This window comes from Candoia aspera, chromosome 1 (genome assembly GCF_035149785.1).
Source record: "Candoia aspera isolate rCanAsp1 chromosome 1, rCanAsp1.hap2, whole genome shotgun sequence".
NCBI lineage: Eukaryota > Metazoa > Chordata > Lepidosauria > Squamata > Boidae > Candoia > Candoia aspera.
In genome coordinates, this window is record NC_086153.1 from 242598373 (window position 1) to 242618684 (window position 20312).

At 40.7% G+C, this 20312-nt stretch overlaps 1 protein-coding gene across 1 annotated transcript in view; it reads right to left on the minus strand.

Moving 5' to 3' along the window:
* The window catches only part of TRPM5 (transient receptor potential cation channel subfamily M member 5), a 48194-nt gene that overhangs the window by 4460 nt on the left and 23422 nt on the right, over positions 1 to 20312 (minus strand). The window contains exons 15-21 of the mRNA XM_063317893.1: positions 18530 to 18622; positions 8879 to 9137; positions 7589 to 7707; positions 6357 to 6489; positions 3881 to 4055; positions 2921 to 3089; positions 530 to 708 (exon numbers count right to left, since the gene is read on the minus strand). Of these exons, the coding sequence (XP_063173963.1) occupies positions 530 to 708; positions 2921 to 3089; positions 3881 to 4055; positions 6357 to 6489; positions 7589 to 7707; positions 8879 to 9137; positions 18530 to 18622 (1127 nt within the window). The remainder of the gene's footprint in view (positions 1 to 529; positions 709 to 2920; positions 3090 to 3880; positions 4056 to 6356; positions 6490 to 7588; positions 7708 to 8878; positions 9138 to 18529; positions 18623 to 20312) is intronic.

Genomic DNA, 20312 nt, shown 5'->3' on the forward strand with positions numbered 1-20312 from the left:
AAGAATCTCCTGCAGGGGGGATGCAGCAAAGTAGTCTGCATTTGTAACTTTGGATCTTGCAGATATTCATCATTTGTTCTCTATTACAGCAGTAATAATTTCTATTGATATTTTTAAGAAATTGTGAGTTTTTATTTTTGTATTAATTAAATTTAATTTTTAGTTCAGTTTTGTTTTTAACACAAATTTGTTTTAATATAATCACAAATAATGCCATTTTAATGCAGTCTTCCATAATGTAAGACGACCCAGATACTTTGGATTACAAACTGTCTGGAGGGCACCATATTAGGAAAGGTTATTCATCCCTTACAGCATTTCAATTAAAAAAAATAGTAACCCACAGCTAATTATATAGAAATGAACTATACTATTGCATGTAATTGATTTTCAAAACACTATTCAGAAGCTAACCAAACTTTCTATCCCTTCCCATGCTAAAAGGGTAAAAGTAAGCAGTGGCAGAGAATACATACATACATACATGAATTAGCCTCAGCTTGTTCTTACCACTTTGCCTACAGCTTACCCAGATGTTCTTTTTTGTGTTCTGTCTTCTTAAAGACCCATCTAAGAAATAGTTTAATGTGGTCAATAATGATGAAAGGAGGAGCAAATGCAGGACGACCATGGTATTCAACAATCAAGTTGTATCGCTGAAATTTCCAGAAGATGTCTGCATTTCCTTGAACAACCTGAAAAGTGTAACTTAAAAGGAAGAAGGATTGTATCAACATATCTCATTCTCTAACAGAAGGTTGTTTTCAAATGTGTAAAGTTTTTGATCTTTTTCTAATTGAGAGAGCGGTCTGCCAGCTTTTTTCAGTGCAATGACAGTGAATACATTTGGATTCTGCTGAGATAAAACGAATTAGACAATTCATTTTGTATGAACCATGATAATCTATTTTTGTAGTTGTTTGGAAGGGCAGTTCTGGGCATTGTGTTTGATCTGAATTGAAACTGAGGGCCCTGTATCATGCCTGAAAGCAGTAAACCTTCTGCTACTTGTGAACTTCAAGCATTGATGTACTTAAGGCATAGGACAAATGAGACTACACCTGAAACAGTTTCACCATTTTTAAAATTATTTTTTATTTTATTTTATTTAATTTTTATCCTGCCTTTATTATTTTTTTAAATAACTCAAGGCGGCGAACATACCTCATACTCCTTCCTCCTCCTATTTTCTCCACAACAACAACCCTGTGAGGTGAGTTGGGCTGAGAGAGAGGGACTGCCCCAAAGTCACCCAGCCGGCTTTTATGCCTAAGGCAGGACTAGAACTCACAGACTCCTGGTTTCTAGCCGAGCACCTTAACCACTAGACCAAACTGGCTTTAATTTTCATTAAAAGCTCTCCCAATACCTGTGTGTTCATCAGCTTGTTTTATATTTCAAGTGCCATTTAGGGGATATCCAAGTATTTAATATCTACATCTGATACATCCATTTGCTGGCAGAGAATAGCTGTTTCGAGTGACTGTAGAATATTTTAAGCTGAATTTGCTTTAGTGTCCCTTGGTTTAATTAGGCAAGACTTTATGTTTTCTTTCTTATGCTTGGTGAAAGGTGCTTTGTGTTCCAAAGGTACATCACCCAATACTGGAAGGAACATGTTGAGCTATTTAGGACTTCAGATCAGGCAGCAATAATACGATCACATGAATAGACCAGAAAGATCACATCCATAGGCCTTCTGCCTATCTGAAGAAGGCTATCCAGCTACTTTGTATTATACTGTATCTCTTGGCTGGTGGCGCTGAGGGGGACGCGGTGGCGCTGCGGGTTAAACCGCTGAGCTGCCAATCGGAAGGTCGGCGGTTCGAAACCGTGCGGCAGGGTGAGCTCCCGTTGCTAGTCCCAGCTCCTGCACACCAAGCAGTTCGAAAACATGCAAATGTGAGTAGATTAATTGGTACCGCTTCGGCGGGAAGGTAACGGCGTTCCGTGTCGTCATGCTGGCCACATGACCCGGAAGTGTCTATGACAACGCTGGCTCCAAGGCTTAGAAACGGAGATGAGCACCGCCCCCTAGAGTCGGACACGACTGGACTTTACGTCAAGGGAAACCTTTACCTTTACCCTTGGCTGGTGAGGTCATGGTGAATATTTTCAGTGGAAGTCCCAAGATGGCAAGTATGTTTCATAAAAGGTCTTAGAAATGTCTAGAACTCCACATAAGCTATAAAAATTTATTGCTTATTAATATCCAGAGAGAATAAAGTTAAATAGGTTATTTCCAGAGATAGGACTATTTATTTAACCATTTGCACAAATTAGCTATTACACAACCTGTGCAACATTATTAAGAACTTAAACTTTGCAAATGTAACCTATTTAAACATATTAATAGTATGCTCAATAATATTAGTGTGATGGGGCTACTTAGCAAAGAGAGTTTTTCTCCGAAGGTGTTGCCCTCTGTTATGTTAGACCATTTTTGTATATTGAACTGAGGTATGTAATAGAAATCAAGAGTCTGCTTTTTAAAAAAAAAACACTTTCTGGCTAAAGACTTCATTAGTGAAAGTCTTTATTTTAAATGGCTTGAGAACCACACTGACTGTATCAGCAATTCTTTTTGTGAGAAAGCGGGAACATCCAAATTCCACTGAAATGAGTGCTAAGGAAGCAGACCATTAATGTGTCAGTCCAACACACATTTATCTAGAAGTAAATCCCATTAAACCCAATAGGATTTATTTCAGAATAGATATATAAGGGCACTATCAGTGTTTTTACTGCATCACTGCATGTCTGTGCAAAACCTTTTCTGGATTCCATCTATTACACACTCAAGAAAGATAACCCCCAGGGAGTGTGCATGCACACTGACATTATTCTTCATATATTCTATCTGTGGCCATTGCACAGAAGGCTGCTTATATTTCCTTGCACACCCTCATTTTATACTTGCCTGAACATGGCAATTAAGAGATTCATAAGCAGCACGTTCGTAACCAGTAGGAAAATTACTAAGAGAATTATGGCCAGCCAATTAGCGTAGATGTTGGGACATGAAGAGTCGTTTGCCGTCTGATTCTTCTGCTGACCAAATGTGCAGTTTCCAAAATCCATGCGAGATGCTGTGGAAGAGGAGAGGAGAGAAGAGAAAGAGCAAATGGTAGAAACTGTTAAGGCTTCAGAATGATTTGCTAAAACAGGGTTTCACCTCAGTGAGTTTACCAAGGAATCAGTTGAACTGATGCAGCTGACACTGAGCAGCAGCATCTATAAGGGACAGGCTTAGGAATCAGAGCCTCCAAGTGGAACAAAATTTAACAAACAAAACGGTGTAGCAAGAGAGGACAACTGAACACATTGCCATTCCTGTCAGAGTTTCTGAAGAAACACCCCAGCTGAGACAAAGGGCTCAGAGGAATCTGTCATGAACCTCACTGATACCGCTGAATCTAATCTAAACCTGAGTCCAAACTTTTTAGACTGATTTTCACAATGAAGGAATAGGGTAAACTATATTTAACATTGCCATAGGTCAGCCAAAATGCTTTCACATTTGCCTCCTGCTGCTGCCTTTATCAGTTCTGTCTTAAATAAATGATGGCTACGCCCACATGGGACTAAATGTTTCTAGCTGGTTGATACAATTCAGAGATAGAACTTATAATACTGTGCAAATCAGCACCATGGTAAGTTTTGAGAATTGCTCCATGTTTATCATGGTGAATTATCCCATTAATCATGATGAATGCAGTAAAACCATTACAGTACAGATGACTTCAGATACAGTGCAATGAGAATGCTGTTGACTGATTTATTATCATCATCATCATCATCATCATCATCATCATCATCATCTGCCAAAGCCCCTTGAATCAAAAGGGAGCATTGCTGAGGTACTGTAAATTAAACTCACAATCTATTTTATCCAGTGAAATTTGTCCAAATATTTGAAGATAGGGATGATAAAGGACCCTCCTGAAAATCCACTCGGCACGATTGTCATCAGGATGAAGCAAAGCTTGTGTGGCCACACCATACGCAATAAGCCACACACTCAGGAAAAAGAGGAAGAAAAAAACATCCTTCATCTGTAAAAGAAATACAGAACTGAAATCTGAAACTGTCTTTCCCCAGCTTTGTGCCCTCTAGATGTGCTGTGGTCCTAACACATCTGGAAGAGCCAAATTGGGAGCAACTGGATTAGAAACATTCAAAGAGAATCACAATGGAATTTCTGATGCCCAAGGCTGCCTTGTCACCATGTATTCCTCAAAAACCCTCTTTCATACGGAACTAGGACTTTGTTTTTTTGGAAGGACAAGTTTGTGTTAATGTGTGGAATACGAATATGTTAGAATGCAAAGTTGATAGTCTCAGGTCTGGTCATATTGAGCAAAAATTGCCGAATTAAAAAGTCTAATGCATGTTAGATTAATCCATGTTTATTCAGAGTCATTAATTGTCTTATAGGAAGGTTCTGAGAATATTCTTTCCTTATTTATTTTAAAATACATTGATAATATTTTTATTTAATCGATTATACTGTTTATAAGCCACTTTAGGATGATGAGAATGATGATTGCCATTTTTATATCCCAAAATCCATTTTGGGATATAAGTAGTAATACTTTTATTATGATTATTGTTGTGGTTAGAAGTACCAAATACTATACCAAATGTAAAATGAAACATTCCTTGTCGCAGAATAGAGATAACATGCTATGGCAAAGTCCTACATGAGTACTTTCATGTACAAGTACTATTGAAGAGATTAATCCCTTATGATACCCTTTTCATTTTTACTTCTTGAATCTTTCCACTACTATTATAAAATTATAAAATTATATTCTAATAATATAATATAATATAATATAATATAATATAATAATTATATTATATTATAATTATCTATTATAAAATTATATTGTGAAACTCTAAGACTTGATAGTTTAGCAGTTAACTAAACTTCAAATGATAAAGAGAGCTCCTTTGGATCTATACACCACTACCACAGATTCAGCATGTGATAAATCACATGGAGGCTTTGATTCTGATCAGCCTTTATCAACCTTTTGACCCTGGAAGAACCCTTGAAATATTTTTCAGGCCTCAGGGAACCCCTGCACATTCAGGCTCAAATATAGGCCAGAAGTTCCAAAATTATTGTATTTGTTTCATGTGTAGGCCTGCATTAACAATGTCCTTAAACTAAAAATAAAGAATGAAACTTACCTCTTTAATGTGAAGTTGTTTGAATTTGAAATAATTTTTTAAATAAATCATAATCTCCCAGGGAACCCCTAATGACTTCTCATGGAACCCTAGGGCTCCACGGAACCCTGGTTGAGAAACCCTGATTTAGAGTTTAACTGAAGCCTGAAAGATATTTTGGTTTCATTTTGAAATATATTCAGAGTGCCTTTTATTCACCACTGGAGATCACAGCCAGTCCACAGTACCATCTTCTGAACACACAACCTCTTTGCAGATTAGATTCCTCAAAAAACTTGACAAAATGTAATCCAAGAGGGTATGTTCAAAAGGAGAGCCAGTTTGGTGTAGTGATTAAGGTACCAGGCTAGAAACCAGGAGACCGTGAGTTCTAGTCCCACCTTAGGTGCAAAGCCAGCTGGGTGACCTTGGGCCAGTCACTCCCTCTCAGCCATAGGAATGCAGGCAAGGGCAAACCATTTCTGAAAAACCTTGCCAAGAAAACTTCAGGGACTTGTCCAGGCAGTCACCAGGAGTTAAGGCTGACTCAAAGGCACACACCCCCGCCCCCCAAAATGTTTGCTTTTGCAAGAGAAGTTCCTTCTGCTGTAGTTAGGGCTTTTCTTTTGTTTCAACTTCTAGAACTTCCAAACTAGCAGAAGTGCCTTCAAATATTGTAAGCATTTTTATATTGTATTTATAATATAAATATAAACATTTCCCAAGAGCATAAATTATTTGTATTTCTTTGACATTATATACTGACTTTCTCCTCAGAACAAAATTCAAGACAGCAAACAATGATTCAAATACAGTTTTAAAAGTTAAGTTGAGATAAAAAGTAAAATGAACCCACAATGAAAAGCAAAAAAGCAGCAGCTTGGCAGTTTTCTAAATACAGAGGGGAAGACATGGAGCATGGGAGGGGAAGCGCCTTTACCGTGTGCCTGGCAAATGGCATACTGACAGCAAGGAAATCTTCCTCAGGTCTCTTGTGGATGTCTTAGTAAGTCAACTTATTAATAAAGGCATATTCTGTATCATATGTTATATTTAACAATACTTAGGAGACCTATCTGAAATTAACAGGACACTGCATAATTTCCCCTGAGCCTGCTAAATTGAAAACCAAGTCCAACCCAGTTTGGTTTCATTCCTCTCTGAAATGCTGTACTTACCATTCTTTCCACAATGATAATCTTTGGGCCCAGTTGCTTATGAATGGCAAAAATATGAATCAGTCTCAGAGTGAACACCATAAAATCAATTGCTAGTACTGTTCGACCATCATGAAAGGTTGAATGAAACATTCTGGGGGGAAAAGAAACATTCCTGTATTGAGATTTAATGTATGCCTTCCCTTTCTATTCTGACAAGAGGATGAAGGCAGCTATCATGAAAAAGATGCAAAAATAAAGTAAAAGAAAATAGGAACACAATAACAAGGCACAATTAAAACACAAACACATCACTATTAACATCACAGCTCAAACACTCCTTTTCTAAATAGAGGTGTAAAGCTGTGCTCCCAAGAGTCTATGCCCCATACCTTGCAAATAATGCTCTCTCCAAAGAGCAATCTTCTGAAAGGGGTGGGGGGGATCCTTACAGGACCCTCTCTTGCTAATCTTGCTCATGTTTGTTTGTTTGTTATTCAAATTTCTATCATCGCCCATCTCCCCCCAAAACGGGGGACTCTGGGCGGTTTACAATAAGATTATCCTTCTAAAAGCATCAACGTATAAAATTACAACATAAACAACCAAAATACTAAAATACTAAATATAAATATAAAATCCAAGTGGGAGAGATTACATTCGGTAGGGAGGACTCTACGCCACCAGCCACCCCCATGACAAATCACCAGTTGCCCAGAAAGCAACTAGCAATCAGTGCTAGTTTTTCAGGCATGATAAGATCCTTATTGCGCACCATTTATTTATTTGTTTATGTATTTATTTATTCCATTTATATGGCAGCCCATCTTGCACAACAGTGACGATGGCTGGATTAAAAACTCAAATAAATGCAGCTAAATAATAACAAACAGCCTTGTTGCCTCTGGAAAAGAGCTATAGTAACTGTGCTATGAAGAATAGCAGTCGTCTACCACGTATTACCGCTGATATTTACAGCTCTCCTGTTTATGGTTTGCACTGATGGAATTTCTCCAGGTATCCTCCAAGTCTTACAAGAATTGAATAGTTATTTCTTGCCCCCCCCCCCCGCCCCAAGCCATTCATGTTTCTAAACTGGTGATCTTTTCAGATTTTCCACTTATGGTAGATATCTATGCTTGGCCACTTAGTGTCTTTTTGGATTTTTTCTCATCACAGTATTATCTCTCCTCTTGTTACCTGTGTTATCATATTAAAAAAAAAAGGGAGGGGGGACATATGAATCCACATACCTGCAAGTGATCCCAATGATGAACAAAGAAATAGCCAACATATCACACTTGTTCCAATTATCTTCTACATACAGCTTGAATTTTTTTATTAGATCCATGCCTCCATCAGTAAAGAAACTCTGCAAGTTAACAACTATTATGGTAAACACTTTCATTTCCTCATCAATAGTTTAACATTTCAAAAGTAATTTAAGTATGAAATATGTGACCACCACAGTGCTATTTCTTGATCAAGTAAGGACCACTTTTTTTCTAGGCTTCTCTGTATGCATCTGAATAACTAAAAGGCCTTTCATTCCGGAGCATCCTAATGCCTGGAAAATTATTTTTATGGGTTTGGATGGCCCATGTGACATAGCCACGTGGATCATGCCAGCCTAAACTTGGCACCCCTAGATGGGATCTATGGAATCCCAAAATCAGTTAATAAATTCTGAACTATACATTGGACAACATTTTATGAGGCTTTGTGATTATAGCAGATTGTGTCTTTTGTGGGGGAGAGGGAACCCAGCACTTAAATGCTCTTGAGTTCTGACAAAGTCTTCATAAACCAGTTTGATACATCATGGAAATACTTGTGTGGTAACAAACCCAGGAGCAATACATCACTGAAGCTACCACATTTCCACAGCTGTGAAGGCATGGCTGCTGCATTTGAAGCTCAGCATGGACGAAGCTAAGCATTTGCATGGGATCACTATTCAATTAGTCCTAAATCCCATTCTATTTTTACTTTGCCAAAATTGAATGTATTTAATGAATTGACCTTATTAAAATATTGATTGTGGCTCAAGGCTTTTTGTACAGCTGTAGTTGTAAATTGCAGATATAAACAGTTTCCCTTCAAAGGGGAAGAAGAGGAAAGGATTTGAAATAGTTGAAGTGATGCAATAATTTATTCTTATCAACTACTTGCAGGTTTCTACTTCCTGAAGTCATTAATAATCTAGATCAGTATTTCTTAACCTTGGCAACTTTAAGACCTGTGGACTTCACAGGTGGGGAATTCTAGGAGTTGAAGTCCACAGGTCTTAAAGTTGCCAAGGTTGAGAAGCACTGATTAGAAGGACTCATGTTATACATTTTTCCTTGGCTGTATAACTATTTCAGCACAGGAGCAACAATCTGGGTCAGGATCCTTGTGTATATGGCAAAATACTTGCACTTTTCTCCTTGCTTTTCCTGCCATGATCTTCAGCTGGTTTAGGGTAAAAAAAAAAAAAGAGAGGTCCAGCCTAACCTGATATATTGAGCAACTCAGTTGACAGCACAGAACAAATTACTGACCTGTCTGATTTCTTCCAAGACCAGCGTAAAGACCCAGAAGTAGAGTACATTCTCCTGGATAGATGGACCTTTAGGTGGAGGTGGTTTAAAATCCACCAAGAGGACGTAGGCAAATAGAAAGAGAAAAGCAAAGTACATAACAACGTTCCCCATAAAGACTGTGACAGGAGCAGTCCAGAATTTTTTCCAGCGTGTAAACATAAATGTTGCCCGGGCTATATTCTCAGAAGCAGGTTTTGTTCCTAGTTTGGCATCAGCCCTGCAAAAGTGAAAGAAGAGACCATAGCAATGCATTTCTCAACAGAGGTCTGCAAAGTACAGTTGTATTGTAAGATGTTCAGACTGGCTTTAGAGAGATGTTGATCATGCTATTTTCCCACATTCTTCCATAAAAATGAAGCAACTGAATCCAGATAGGTTTTTTTTTCCTTTCCATTGCTTTGTAATTACTATATGTAAATTACTTTATTCCCCACCTTAACGAAGTACAGTGATATTTAATACATCTTTTTATTAATGAAAACCAGTAAAATCTTGACTTCACTGAAATGACTTAGATCGTTCTCATTGATTCCAGGGGTAAGTTGATCAATACATACTCAACTCTGGGCCAGTCCCTCTCTCTCAGCCCAACTCACCTCACAGGGTTGTTGTTGTGGGGAAAATAGGAGGAGGAAGGAGTATGAGGTATGTTTGCCACCTTGAGTTATTTATAAAAATAATAAAGGCAGGATAAAAAAAAATCTAAAAATAAAAAAATAAAAATACTTTCCCCTGAGAGTCAGATCATATTGAGACAACTTCATAATGTTTCAGGAACGAGTTCCTATGATCCATCTCTCAGGAACAGCAAATAGCATCAAAGGATTTGATGAGTGCAAATCTCACAGCAAGTCTTACATATCTATGAATAGTGGTGGCACAACATTCTCTCTGAAGTGACCCTTAATGAATTGAAAAAGGAATTTACATCTAAACAGCATTTCTAAACTGCATTTATGATAATGAGGCAAGCATAATCAGAAGAGATTTATGATAACAAACATCTAAGTATGTGAATAGTTTATTAATGAAAGCTTTATGGGGGCCAGTAGCATTCACATTTTAACCCTGTAAATCTATTCAAAATGCCTAAGTTTTACTCCAGAGTAACTCTCACTGAATGCAACATAGTTCAACATAGTCAACTTCTGAGTTGACAGGCACAGGATTACAATGGGGCAGAGGGGTCTCTCTGTGAAACAGCCTCCCATCTTTTTGTCTTTATTGACATTGGAACTCTGATGCCAGGGCATCCAGGGTTGAAGAAGCCTCTGTAGGTGCACCTGGAGGCTAAATGAGAAGATCCAGATGATGCTATGGTCCATGGAGTGCTCTCCAATGGACAAACAGCTTTAAGGATAGCATATTTTCATTAACACACCTCGCAATGAGGCTTCTGCTGGATTTCATCTGATATAGCACCTCTTCTGGCTATTTTATATTTCTATTGCTCTTCTGTAATTCATAGTGCGACTGTTGATGAATGATAATGAACATTAGGAGCTGGTTCTATAGTGAAGGATGTGTATAGAAAGAAGGCTTTCAAATGAAACTCAAGACAACTGACTCCTGCCACAGTTTTTTAATTTCCCCTGGCACTCTTATTAAACATTAAATATAGCCATTATGAAAAGTGTTCTTCCTCTGAGCTCTGTGTGAGCAAGTCTGCAGTGAGGTTATATATACATTTGATATGAGTCCTCATCCCAACCATTCCCATAGCAACAAACTAAAATTAAAAAAAACTGCAGTTAGGATTTCACTGCAGGATTCTCAGAGAGAAGCAAAGGTGGACAGGATGAATATTGTGTTAAAATTCACCATTAAAGAAACAGTAAAGGAAGCAGAATTCAAGCTATCTAGAGACGATTAAAGCTTGATTTTTTTTCAGCATACTTAAAAAAACACAAACCCTTTCTTTGTACATGAATAATGGATCCAAGCTTCCCAAGGTGGTAGATTGGTGGATTTAGATCTTGCTATTTATAAGAAAAATATTTAAGTGATGCACCAAGAATGTATATACTTTAGCCAAAGTAAACCAAGGAATTGGAATCCTAACTAGGGGCTGAGCCCAACAATCTCCTGAATTATTTATTTGCTTGGCTCTATATATCACTGATTTCAGTGGAGCTTAGGGACAATGAATATATTTCAGACAGCAACACAAGAGTTTCTTGGATTTGCATGTTCACTGAGAACTGGAGCTGCAGAGATAAACATTCCCAATGATCAAACGTCTATAACCACAATTTTGCTATTGTTCTCTTTGGAGGAGAACATTAATAGGACTGCTTCAAATTTTTTGAAACATCTAGAGCTCTGCAAACTGATTTCTGCAGAAAGGCATACAGTAATTAAATTCTGAAGACATAACGATGGAAAGCTCTATTGCCCTATGAAATATTTCAATATATGCAAACGGGAAACCACACAGTTATGACTTGTGGATGTGTGCTGACATGCTGTATTTTTCTCCACATTCTACAGCATTTGTGCAGGTAGATTTTCATACTCATAAAACTAACCGTTAAACTATATCAAACTGAGGGATCCAAATGTCTAGTAAAGTATAGCTTCTCCATTGTAAGAAAAAGTACATCTTTCATCAATTTTAGATTACATTCTATATTAAGATGGTTGGAGGATCATAGCAATTATGATTAATAAATGCATCTTTTAAAAAATGTTTCTAGAGACAAGTATTTTAGAATGGAAGAACTATATCACTATCTCAGTTATTTCTTGAAAAAAATATATTAAAAAAAACATTCTGTATGCCCCTCAAGCAATGTTCTTCCAGCATCTTTTGGGTAATATCTAACTTCACTTTTATTGCTTCATTCCTTGCAATTACAATCTGCTGATACAGGATCAAAGAGATGTTATACAGTCGACTCTCAGTTAACCAGAACTCAAGCAACCAGCACTCTCAAGCAGTTGGAAAAAAACTGGCACTCTCAAGCAACCTGTATCTCTCTGCTGCCATCTAGTGAGTATTAGGGTTTAATAGTAACTCTCAAGCAACCAGAAACTACATTTATCCGGCATCTACCAATCCCCATGGGTGCTGGTTAACTGAGAGTCTACTGTATATGTAAGTGATCATTGTTTATCATCACTTATATTCATCACTTAAAAAAAACAAAAAACAAAAGAAAAGGGCATAACTCAAGTAATAAAATTGTTTAATAGGCTAGCCCAGGTCATTGTCTGGGTTTTCTATGGACTATCATTTAAGAAATGTTTAGGTCTCACTCTTCGGCCACAGCATGTTCTACTAAGAAAATATACCATTCCTTTAAGTCTCAGTAACAACTGAAGTTATTATTCTTTACAGATGTTGTGCTCGTTGCATATTCCATATTCCATTTTCTTCAAAAACAGAGATACAATCTTGATCTTACAGTCAGTTACTGCAGTACATGTGAATTAAAGTCCTTTAAAAATCTCCCAGATAGTTCTCTTTGGGTTTTTGTTTTCTCTAGTTGTTATTAACACCCCACAGCTGTTTTTTCCCCCATGTCCTTGGGCAAAAGCGTACCATAACATGCCAGCTCCACACATACATTATCTACCAGCCTATTTAGATGCCGTACAATCTATGTAGGTGTAATGATTGCCTATTCCAATAAAAGGAGTCTCATCAGTAATTACTAGAGAAAACTAATTTATTGAATGAATAGTATGCAAAGTACGAAGAAAGCTGAGAATGAGCAAAAGCGCGCCAATTACAAACTTAAAAAGCCTTGCTCCCGTTGCGAACCCTCCCCTCAGGCTAGCATAGCAACCACCCACCCCAGATGCTAGCAACCGTTAGAATCGGCCTGAGAAAGTAACCTTGAACAGCAGAGATAACCCAAACATACATTCCAGAAGATCACAAGTCAGCACAAAGGAAATTTACCAGCGTGGCCAGGCAGGCACGCAACTGCAGATATGACATGTGAAACGTTACGAGGAACCATAAACATCGGAACGGGAACATGACATACCGCCCCCCCACAAAGAAAAAAAACTTAATTGTTAAGGCGCAGGTTTATCAGGGTAAGCAGCATGAAACTGAGCAACCAAGTGGGGAGAGTGCACATGTTGTGCAGGGACCCACTCTGGATGAGAGAAATGCTTCCAGCGAATCAGATATTGCAGAGTGGAATGGAAACGTCTAGAGTCTAGTATTTCCTTGACTTCGAAATGTTGTTGACCATCAATCATTATGGGGGGAGGTGCAGCCGGCTCAGGATGCCAATAGGTAGACTCCACGAATGGTTTAAGCAAACTGCAATGAAAAACAGGGTGTAAGCGCTTGAGATTGTGAGGTAAGTCCAACTTAAAGGTAACAGGATTAATCTGAGCAACAATAGGAAATGGACCTATGAACTTGGGTGCCAGTTTTTTGGATGGTTGAGGGGATTTGATGTATTTGATGGAAAGGTATACTCTATCCCCTATTTGAAAAAGAGGTTGTGGTGCCCTTTTTTCGTTGGCATGTCGTTGATAAGTGGCTTGAGCATCGGCTAAAGCTTGCTGTAGTTTTGGCCAGGAATCTGCCAGTTGTGAGGCCCAATCGGTCGGGGAGGTGGGCGAAGTAGACGGTGGAGGCAATTCAGGAATAGGGACAAAGTCATGGCCAAATACAGTACGAAAGGGCACCGCCCCAGTACTTTGATGCACAGCATTATTGTAAGCAACTTCAGCAAATGGCAGGAGGTCTACCCAGTTGTCTTGTTAACAAAAAAGCACGTAAATATTGCTCCAACGTGGCATTAACCGCCTCAGTATTCCCATCTGTTTGGGGATGAAAAGCCGTGGATAGCGCCTGTTTAGTGCCCAATAGTTTCATAAATTCCCGCCAAAAGCGTGAAGTAAATTGTGTTCCTCTGTCGGTCACCAAGCGGGCGGGGCTACCGTGTAATCTGTACACGTGAACTAGAAAGAGGCGTGCCAGCTGTTGTGCAGATGGTAGAGACGCACAAGGGACGAAATGAGCTTGCTTCGAGAAAAAATCCTTAACAACCCAAATGACAGTCTTTCTCTGGCTAGGAGGTAGATCCACAATAAAATCCATAGAGATTTCCTCCCAGGGGTGGGAGGGATTGGCCACTGGCTGCACAAAGCCCTGGGGTTTCCCCCCTTTTCGTTTTGCAGTAGCACAGACAGGGCAAGACTTGACATAGGCTTTTACATCTCGCCGGAGGGTTGGCCACCAGAACTGTCGACGCACTAGATGAATAGTTTTTGTAAAGCCAAAATGCCCAGCTGTTTTATCGTCATGAGACCTGAATAGCACGGTTTTGCGCAAGGTTACAGGCACATAGAGGCGATCATCTTTCCATGCCAAACCTTGCTTCAAAGTAACCGCGCTCTGATTGTTTTGCAACCAAGTATCCGATTTCAACTCTGCCAGAAACCTTTGTTGCAAATCTGCAGGAACGGATACATGTATCGCTCTAGGACCGGCAGGGGTGTCAGGTTGCTGCGCTCGCGTCTGACTGCGAGTGACTGCTGCTAGTGCCATTTGGGAATCTGTCCAGAGGGTTCCCACCACATCTGGGGCTGTTCCTGAATCCTGGGGTTGGCGCGACAGTGCATCAGCTAAAAAGTTTTTCTTTCCCGGAATGAATCTGAGTTTAAAATCAAAGCGGCTGAAGTACTGAGCCCATCGCACTTGCTTAGGGCTGAGTTTACGAGAGGCAGTAAGGGACTCCAAGTTTTTATGATCAGTCCACACTTCAAAAGGGTGTGCCGCCCCCTCCAATAGATGCCTCCAATTCTCCAAAGCGGCTTTCACCGCAAAAGCCTCCTTCTCCCAAACATGCCAGTGTCTCTCTGTCTCAGAGAATTTACGTGACAGATAAGCACAAGGCTTTAATTGTCCTTGCTCATTGCCTTGCAATAAGAGGGCACCAATAGAAAAGTCTGAGGCATCGACTTGCACCACAAATGGTTTGTCAGGATCGGGGTGTTGCAAGATTGGTTCAGAGGTAAACAGTCGCTTGAGTTGGTCAAACGCCTGTTGACAAGCAGGCGTCCATTTTAGGAGTGCCCCTGGATTCTTTGATTTGCGGGTGTCTCCCACACCCTTTGTTTTGAGTAATTCGGTTAGGGGTAAGGCAATCTCAGCAAATTTTTCCAAAAATGGACGATAAAAATTCGCAAATCCGAGAAACGATTGCAGCTGTTTGCGTGTGCGTGGGGGCTCCCATACTAAAATAGCCTCAATTTTGGCAGGATCCATTTCAATGCCTTTATCTGAAATCCTATACCCCAAATAATCAATTTGTGTTTGATGAAATGCACATTTGGATAGCTTGGCATACAAGTCAGCCTTTCTCAATTTGGTTAACACTTGCCTAACCAATTGCACATGTTCCCTCATGGTTTTTGAATATATTAACACATCATCTAAATAAACCAAAACCCCATTGAACAAGTGGTCGTGCAAGACCTCATTTATCAACTGCATAAAAACCCCAGGTGCCCCAGCCAATCCAAACGGTAACACTTTATACTGAAAAGCCCCAAATGCACAATTAAAAGCTGTTTTCCATTCATCCCCCTCCCAAATGCGAATGCGATAATACGCCTCCCTTAAGTCCAATTTAGAGAAGATTTTCCCCCCCGCCAAGTGGGCTAACATTTCCTTGATGACCGGGAGGGGAGATTTGTTTAATAGGGAGACTGCATTTAACCCACGGAAATCCGTGCATAGTCTTAAAGTTCCGTCTTTCTTTGATCTAAAGAGTACTGGAGCACCCACTGGTGAATTGGCTGGTTCTATGAAGCCCCGCTGTAAGTTTTTGTCTATGAATTCACGAAGAGTAGCCAATTCCTTTGGGGTCATTGCATATACCCTTGGTTTGGGCAACTTGGCATTGGGAAGAATTTCAATGGCACAGTCAGTTTTCCGATGAGGCGGCAGCCGATCTGCCTCCTTCTCCCCGAACACATCGGCAAAGTCCTGGTATTGGTCCGGGAGCCCTTCCAATGGTACAGCGAGGGTATGCAGCATTGACAGTGCTGCCCTCCCCACATTGGTATCCTCCTCCTCATCATCCCCAGGAGGGGCTTTATAGAACCCATCTGCAAAAGTAACAGTTCGGTGTACCCAGTTTATACTAGGGTTCTGTTGAACAAACCAAGGCATCCCCAGAATGACCAAGGGACCACCCACCGGTGCAACTACAAAGGGCAACTTTTCCCAGTGGCTACCCAGTTGCAAAGCCACTAACGCTGTAGACTGGGTGACTGGTTTTCCCCCCGATATAGATCCATCCAATTGGGTGAAAATCATGGGACGTTTCAACGGGAAGGTGGGTAACTCCAAAGCAGCTACTACATCAGGATGCATTAAGGAACGTGAGCATCCAGAATCAATCATAGCCCATAGTTCCACAGTTTTTGTAGGGGAACCGAGCTTAAGTCTCACAGTTAACGTTGGGAAATTTCCACTCACCGAGACATGATCGCGCCCCTCTTCTTCCACCTGCTCTTTGGCGCTTTTTAGAGCAGGTGGCTGGAGTTTTCCGCCGGTTGGGAGGCTTCTTTTTCGTCTTGCCCACCATAAAACAAGTCTGCATCCTCCACCAGCTCTGCTACTGTCGCTTTCAGCTTCCTCGGTGCCACTGGTGATTTCCCCCCCGATCTGTCTCTCCGTTCCTCTGGCTTCCTGCGGGGACATGCAGCTGCCAGGTGCCCCTCCTTACCACACCGCAGGCACAATCCTTTGGCAAAACGGCTTTCTTTTTCTTCTTGCCACGACCGTCTCACTGGTTTGCTAGCAGTAGCTGCTGGCCTTGTAGGTTTCCCCATCGCTTGTTGTTTGGGACCTCTTTTAGTTTGAGTATACTTAGCTTGGGCTTGCTCAACCTTCGCAGCCAATTGTATCCACTCATACAGCGTTGCTGGGTCGTCCCGTACAACCGCCCATCGTAGTATATCTGGTCTTAGTCCATCTTTGAACATCTCTACAAGGGTGGTGGCAGACCAATCCTGTACTTTGCCGGAGAGTGCTTGAAACTCCAGCGCATAATCCGAGACTGATCTGGAGCCTTGAACCAACTCCCTTAGGGCTACCTTTGCTTTTTCCTCAGCTAGAGGATCACCAAAATGCATTTTCATTGCCCACATGAAATCATCAAAGCAATCCAACTCCAAAGCGTCCATGTCAACCAGTCTCACGAACCAGTCTGCTGCCCTCTCCTCTAGTTGGGTCGCGACAGCATTAATCTTAGCCCGCTCAGAACGAAACACGCTCCCAAACTCTTCCATATAGCTGTGTGCATTCGTCAAAAAAAATGACAGCTTTGTGGGATCCCCATTAAACTTCACATTAAAGTCTCGATATCGGACCCGGGTTGGGCTATCGTGTCTCTTTTTGTGCTTAGCCCTTCGTGGCTGTGGTGGCTCTTCCTCCTGCCCCTCTGGCGCTATTTCTTGAGCCTCTGCCAGTCGAAGTTTCACACGTCTCCCCCCCTCCCGGCTCCGTCCTCTCTCCTTCTGCTCCCTACTTGGGGAAGGTAAGGAGGCTTTCTTTGGAGGCCTGCTCGGCGGGGGCCCTCCCCCCCAATATTTCCGTTGCTTTCCCTGTTTGTCTACGGGGGAAGGGGGGGTTGGGGACGCAGAGGTGTCAGGAGAGTCACTACCTTCTTCACCTCCCATCTTTTCCTTTTTCTGAGTGTCCCTGGTAAAGGTTAACTTTGCCAACAAATCCTCTATGGATTTCATCCTCGCCTCCAGCTGCTGGGATTTCTCCGTCTCCATCTCCGTAGGTGTCACTGCTCTTGTCCTTTTGGTGATCTGCACAGTCGGAAACAGCGAGGAATACACCGGCTTGGCTGGGGCTGGTGGCGACCCATACAAGGGTCCCTCCGTCTTCTTGACTACCACTGACTTCACTGCCTTCTCCGTATCGCAACTGGAATCCGTTGCCTCGGAGAGGTCATCTGACCCTGGCGTGAGAGTCCCCTCTCTCCGCGGTCCCATGGGCTCTTGTTCCCCACCTCTGGAGAGCTGACTTTCCCCCGAGCCGGTGGTTGAGGTTGGGGCAGTTTCAGTCATCGCTAATTAAACTCCTCACAGGAAACTGGATGGATGCTAGCAGACTGATATTAAAGATTCTCAGCTTTATGTAATGATTGCCTATTCCAATAAAAGGAGTCTCATCAGTAATTACTAGAGAAAACTAATTTATTGAATGAATAGTATGCAAAGTACGAAGAAAGCTGAGAATGAGCAAAAGCGCGCCAATTACAAACTTAAAAAGCCTTGCTCCCGTTGCGAACCCTCCCCTCAGGCTAGCATAGCAACCACCCACCCCAGATGCTAGCAACCGTTAGAATCGGCCTGAGAAAGTAACCTTGAACAGCAGAGATAACCCAAACATACATTCCAGAAGATCACAAGTCAGCACAAAGGAAATTTACCAGCGTGGCCAGGCAGGCACGCAACTGCAGATATGACATGTGAAACGTTACGAGGAACCATAAACATCGGAACGGGAACATGACAGTAGGTTTATATAATGTGTCATCTCTCCCTCTCTCTCCCCTCTCTCTTTTTGCTTGTTCTAAAGTAAACTTTATAAATTATATAAATATGGGACCTTACTTTCTTTTGGTGGGGGACAGCAATGTCCTCTCCATAGCAAGGGTGTCAAGATCTTTTAATGATTCTGGGTCCTCCACTGATTGTGTCTCCTCACTGCAAAGAAATCAATTTAGTCCATGATATTGGAAACAAATTTGTTGTTTCACAGTTGAAGCAAGGATATGATTTACCTTGTTGAGATTTATACAGCGAAGCTACAGTAACAGATGTTCTCTTTGCACATTTTTGAGCCATACTTTTTAAAAAAATGCACACAAGAATAACAATACTATAAAAACAAATAATGAATTATCTTATTAACATTAAATTACATTAAAATTAGATTCACATCAGCATAAATGACAAATCCAAATGAATACTAGCAGAATCATACTTCTGAGATTGTTAATAGGCAACTCAAATAAACCTACATAGATTGTACGGCATCTAAATAGGCTGGTAGATAATGTATGTGTGGAGCTGGCATGTTATGGTATGCTTTTGCCCAAGGACATGGGGGAAAAAACAGCTGTGAGGTCCTGGAAGCGCAATTTAGGTTGTTAGGTATGGAAGCTTAGAGGTATGTTCGCCGCCTTGAGTTATTTATAAAAATAATAAAGGCGGGATAGAAAATTAAAATAAAATAAAATAAATTTCTATCTGTCATAAAGATCAAATAACCTGATTCCTGCCTGTGATGACTTGCCTCAGTGATGAAGAGAGCTATTTCCAAATGATAAGAAATAGTTTTATTTCTGAGTAACCTGAATGTAGTATCTCACTCTGATCCCAACCAGCTCTTGATTCCCCAAGCCCTTCCCCTTCCAGAGCCAATCAGATATAGCAGGGGTGGACTCTTGCATCAGTAATTCCCCTGAGCCAAATGTTCTTATGCTCTTTGGAATTATCACTTTCCCCAAAGTCCTAACCTTTTCCACTGATGCCTTGGCCTAATAAGTAATCTTTAAAGGGAAAATAGAAATCAGGAACAGAGGGCTAGATTGTGTGTGACAGAAAGTTTGGTTTCTCCAGTAGCATGGGATTTTTAAAAATCTGGGTTGAGTATACTTTTTGAAGTATACTCTGACTACACATATAAGGAGCAGAGCTGTCTCTATAAACACGTTTTAAATGGGGGAAATAGAATATTTTATTTTCAGGATAACAGAAGGAGCATGTTCTATTGCCACTTCAGCCACTTCAGCAGGTCTCTGTTAGCTTTGCAAAGTAGTCCAGACAAGAAGCACACCAAGGAGTTCTAGCTTTATCTTTATTGTAAGGTTACATTAACAGAATCTTGCAAGTCTGAAAGTACCCCTCCTGTCCCACACTAAACATATAGCCAGTTTGGTCTAGTGGTTAAGGCTCCAGGCTAGAAACCAGAGAGTTCTAGTCCCACCTTAGGCATGAAAGCCAGCTGGGTGACCTTGGGCCAGTCACTCTCTCTCAGCCCAATACACCTCACAGGGTTGTTGTTGTGGGGAAAATAGGAGGAGGAAGGGGTATTAGGTATGTTCCCCACCTTGAGTTATTTGTAAAAATAATAAAGGCAGGATAGAAAATAAATAAATAAATAAATAAATAAATAAATAAATAAATAGCGACTGTGATGGTATGTGGGAATGTCCTTGGGAGACAGGAGAAAGAGCCGCAGCCTAGACAATGATCTGATCACTTGTCTAGGCTGAGGCTCAAATTTCTTTCAGGTTCAAATTTCATTTTCAGATCAAATTTCCTTTGGACGCAAATTTCATTTATCAGATCATTGTCTTGGCTGCGGCTCTTCCTTTGTCTCCCAAGGTCA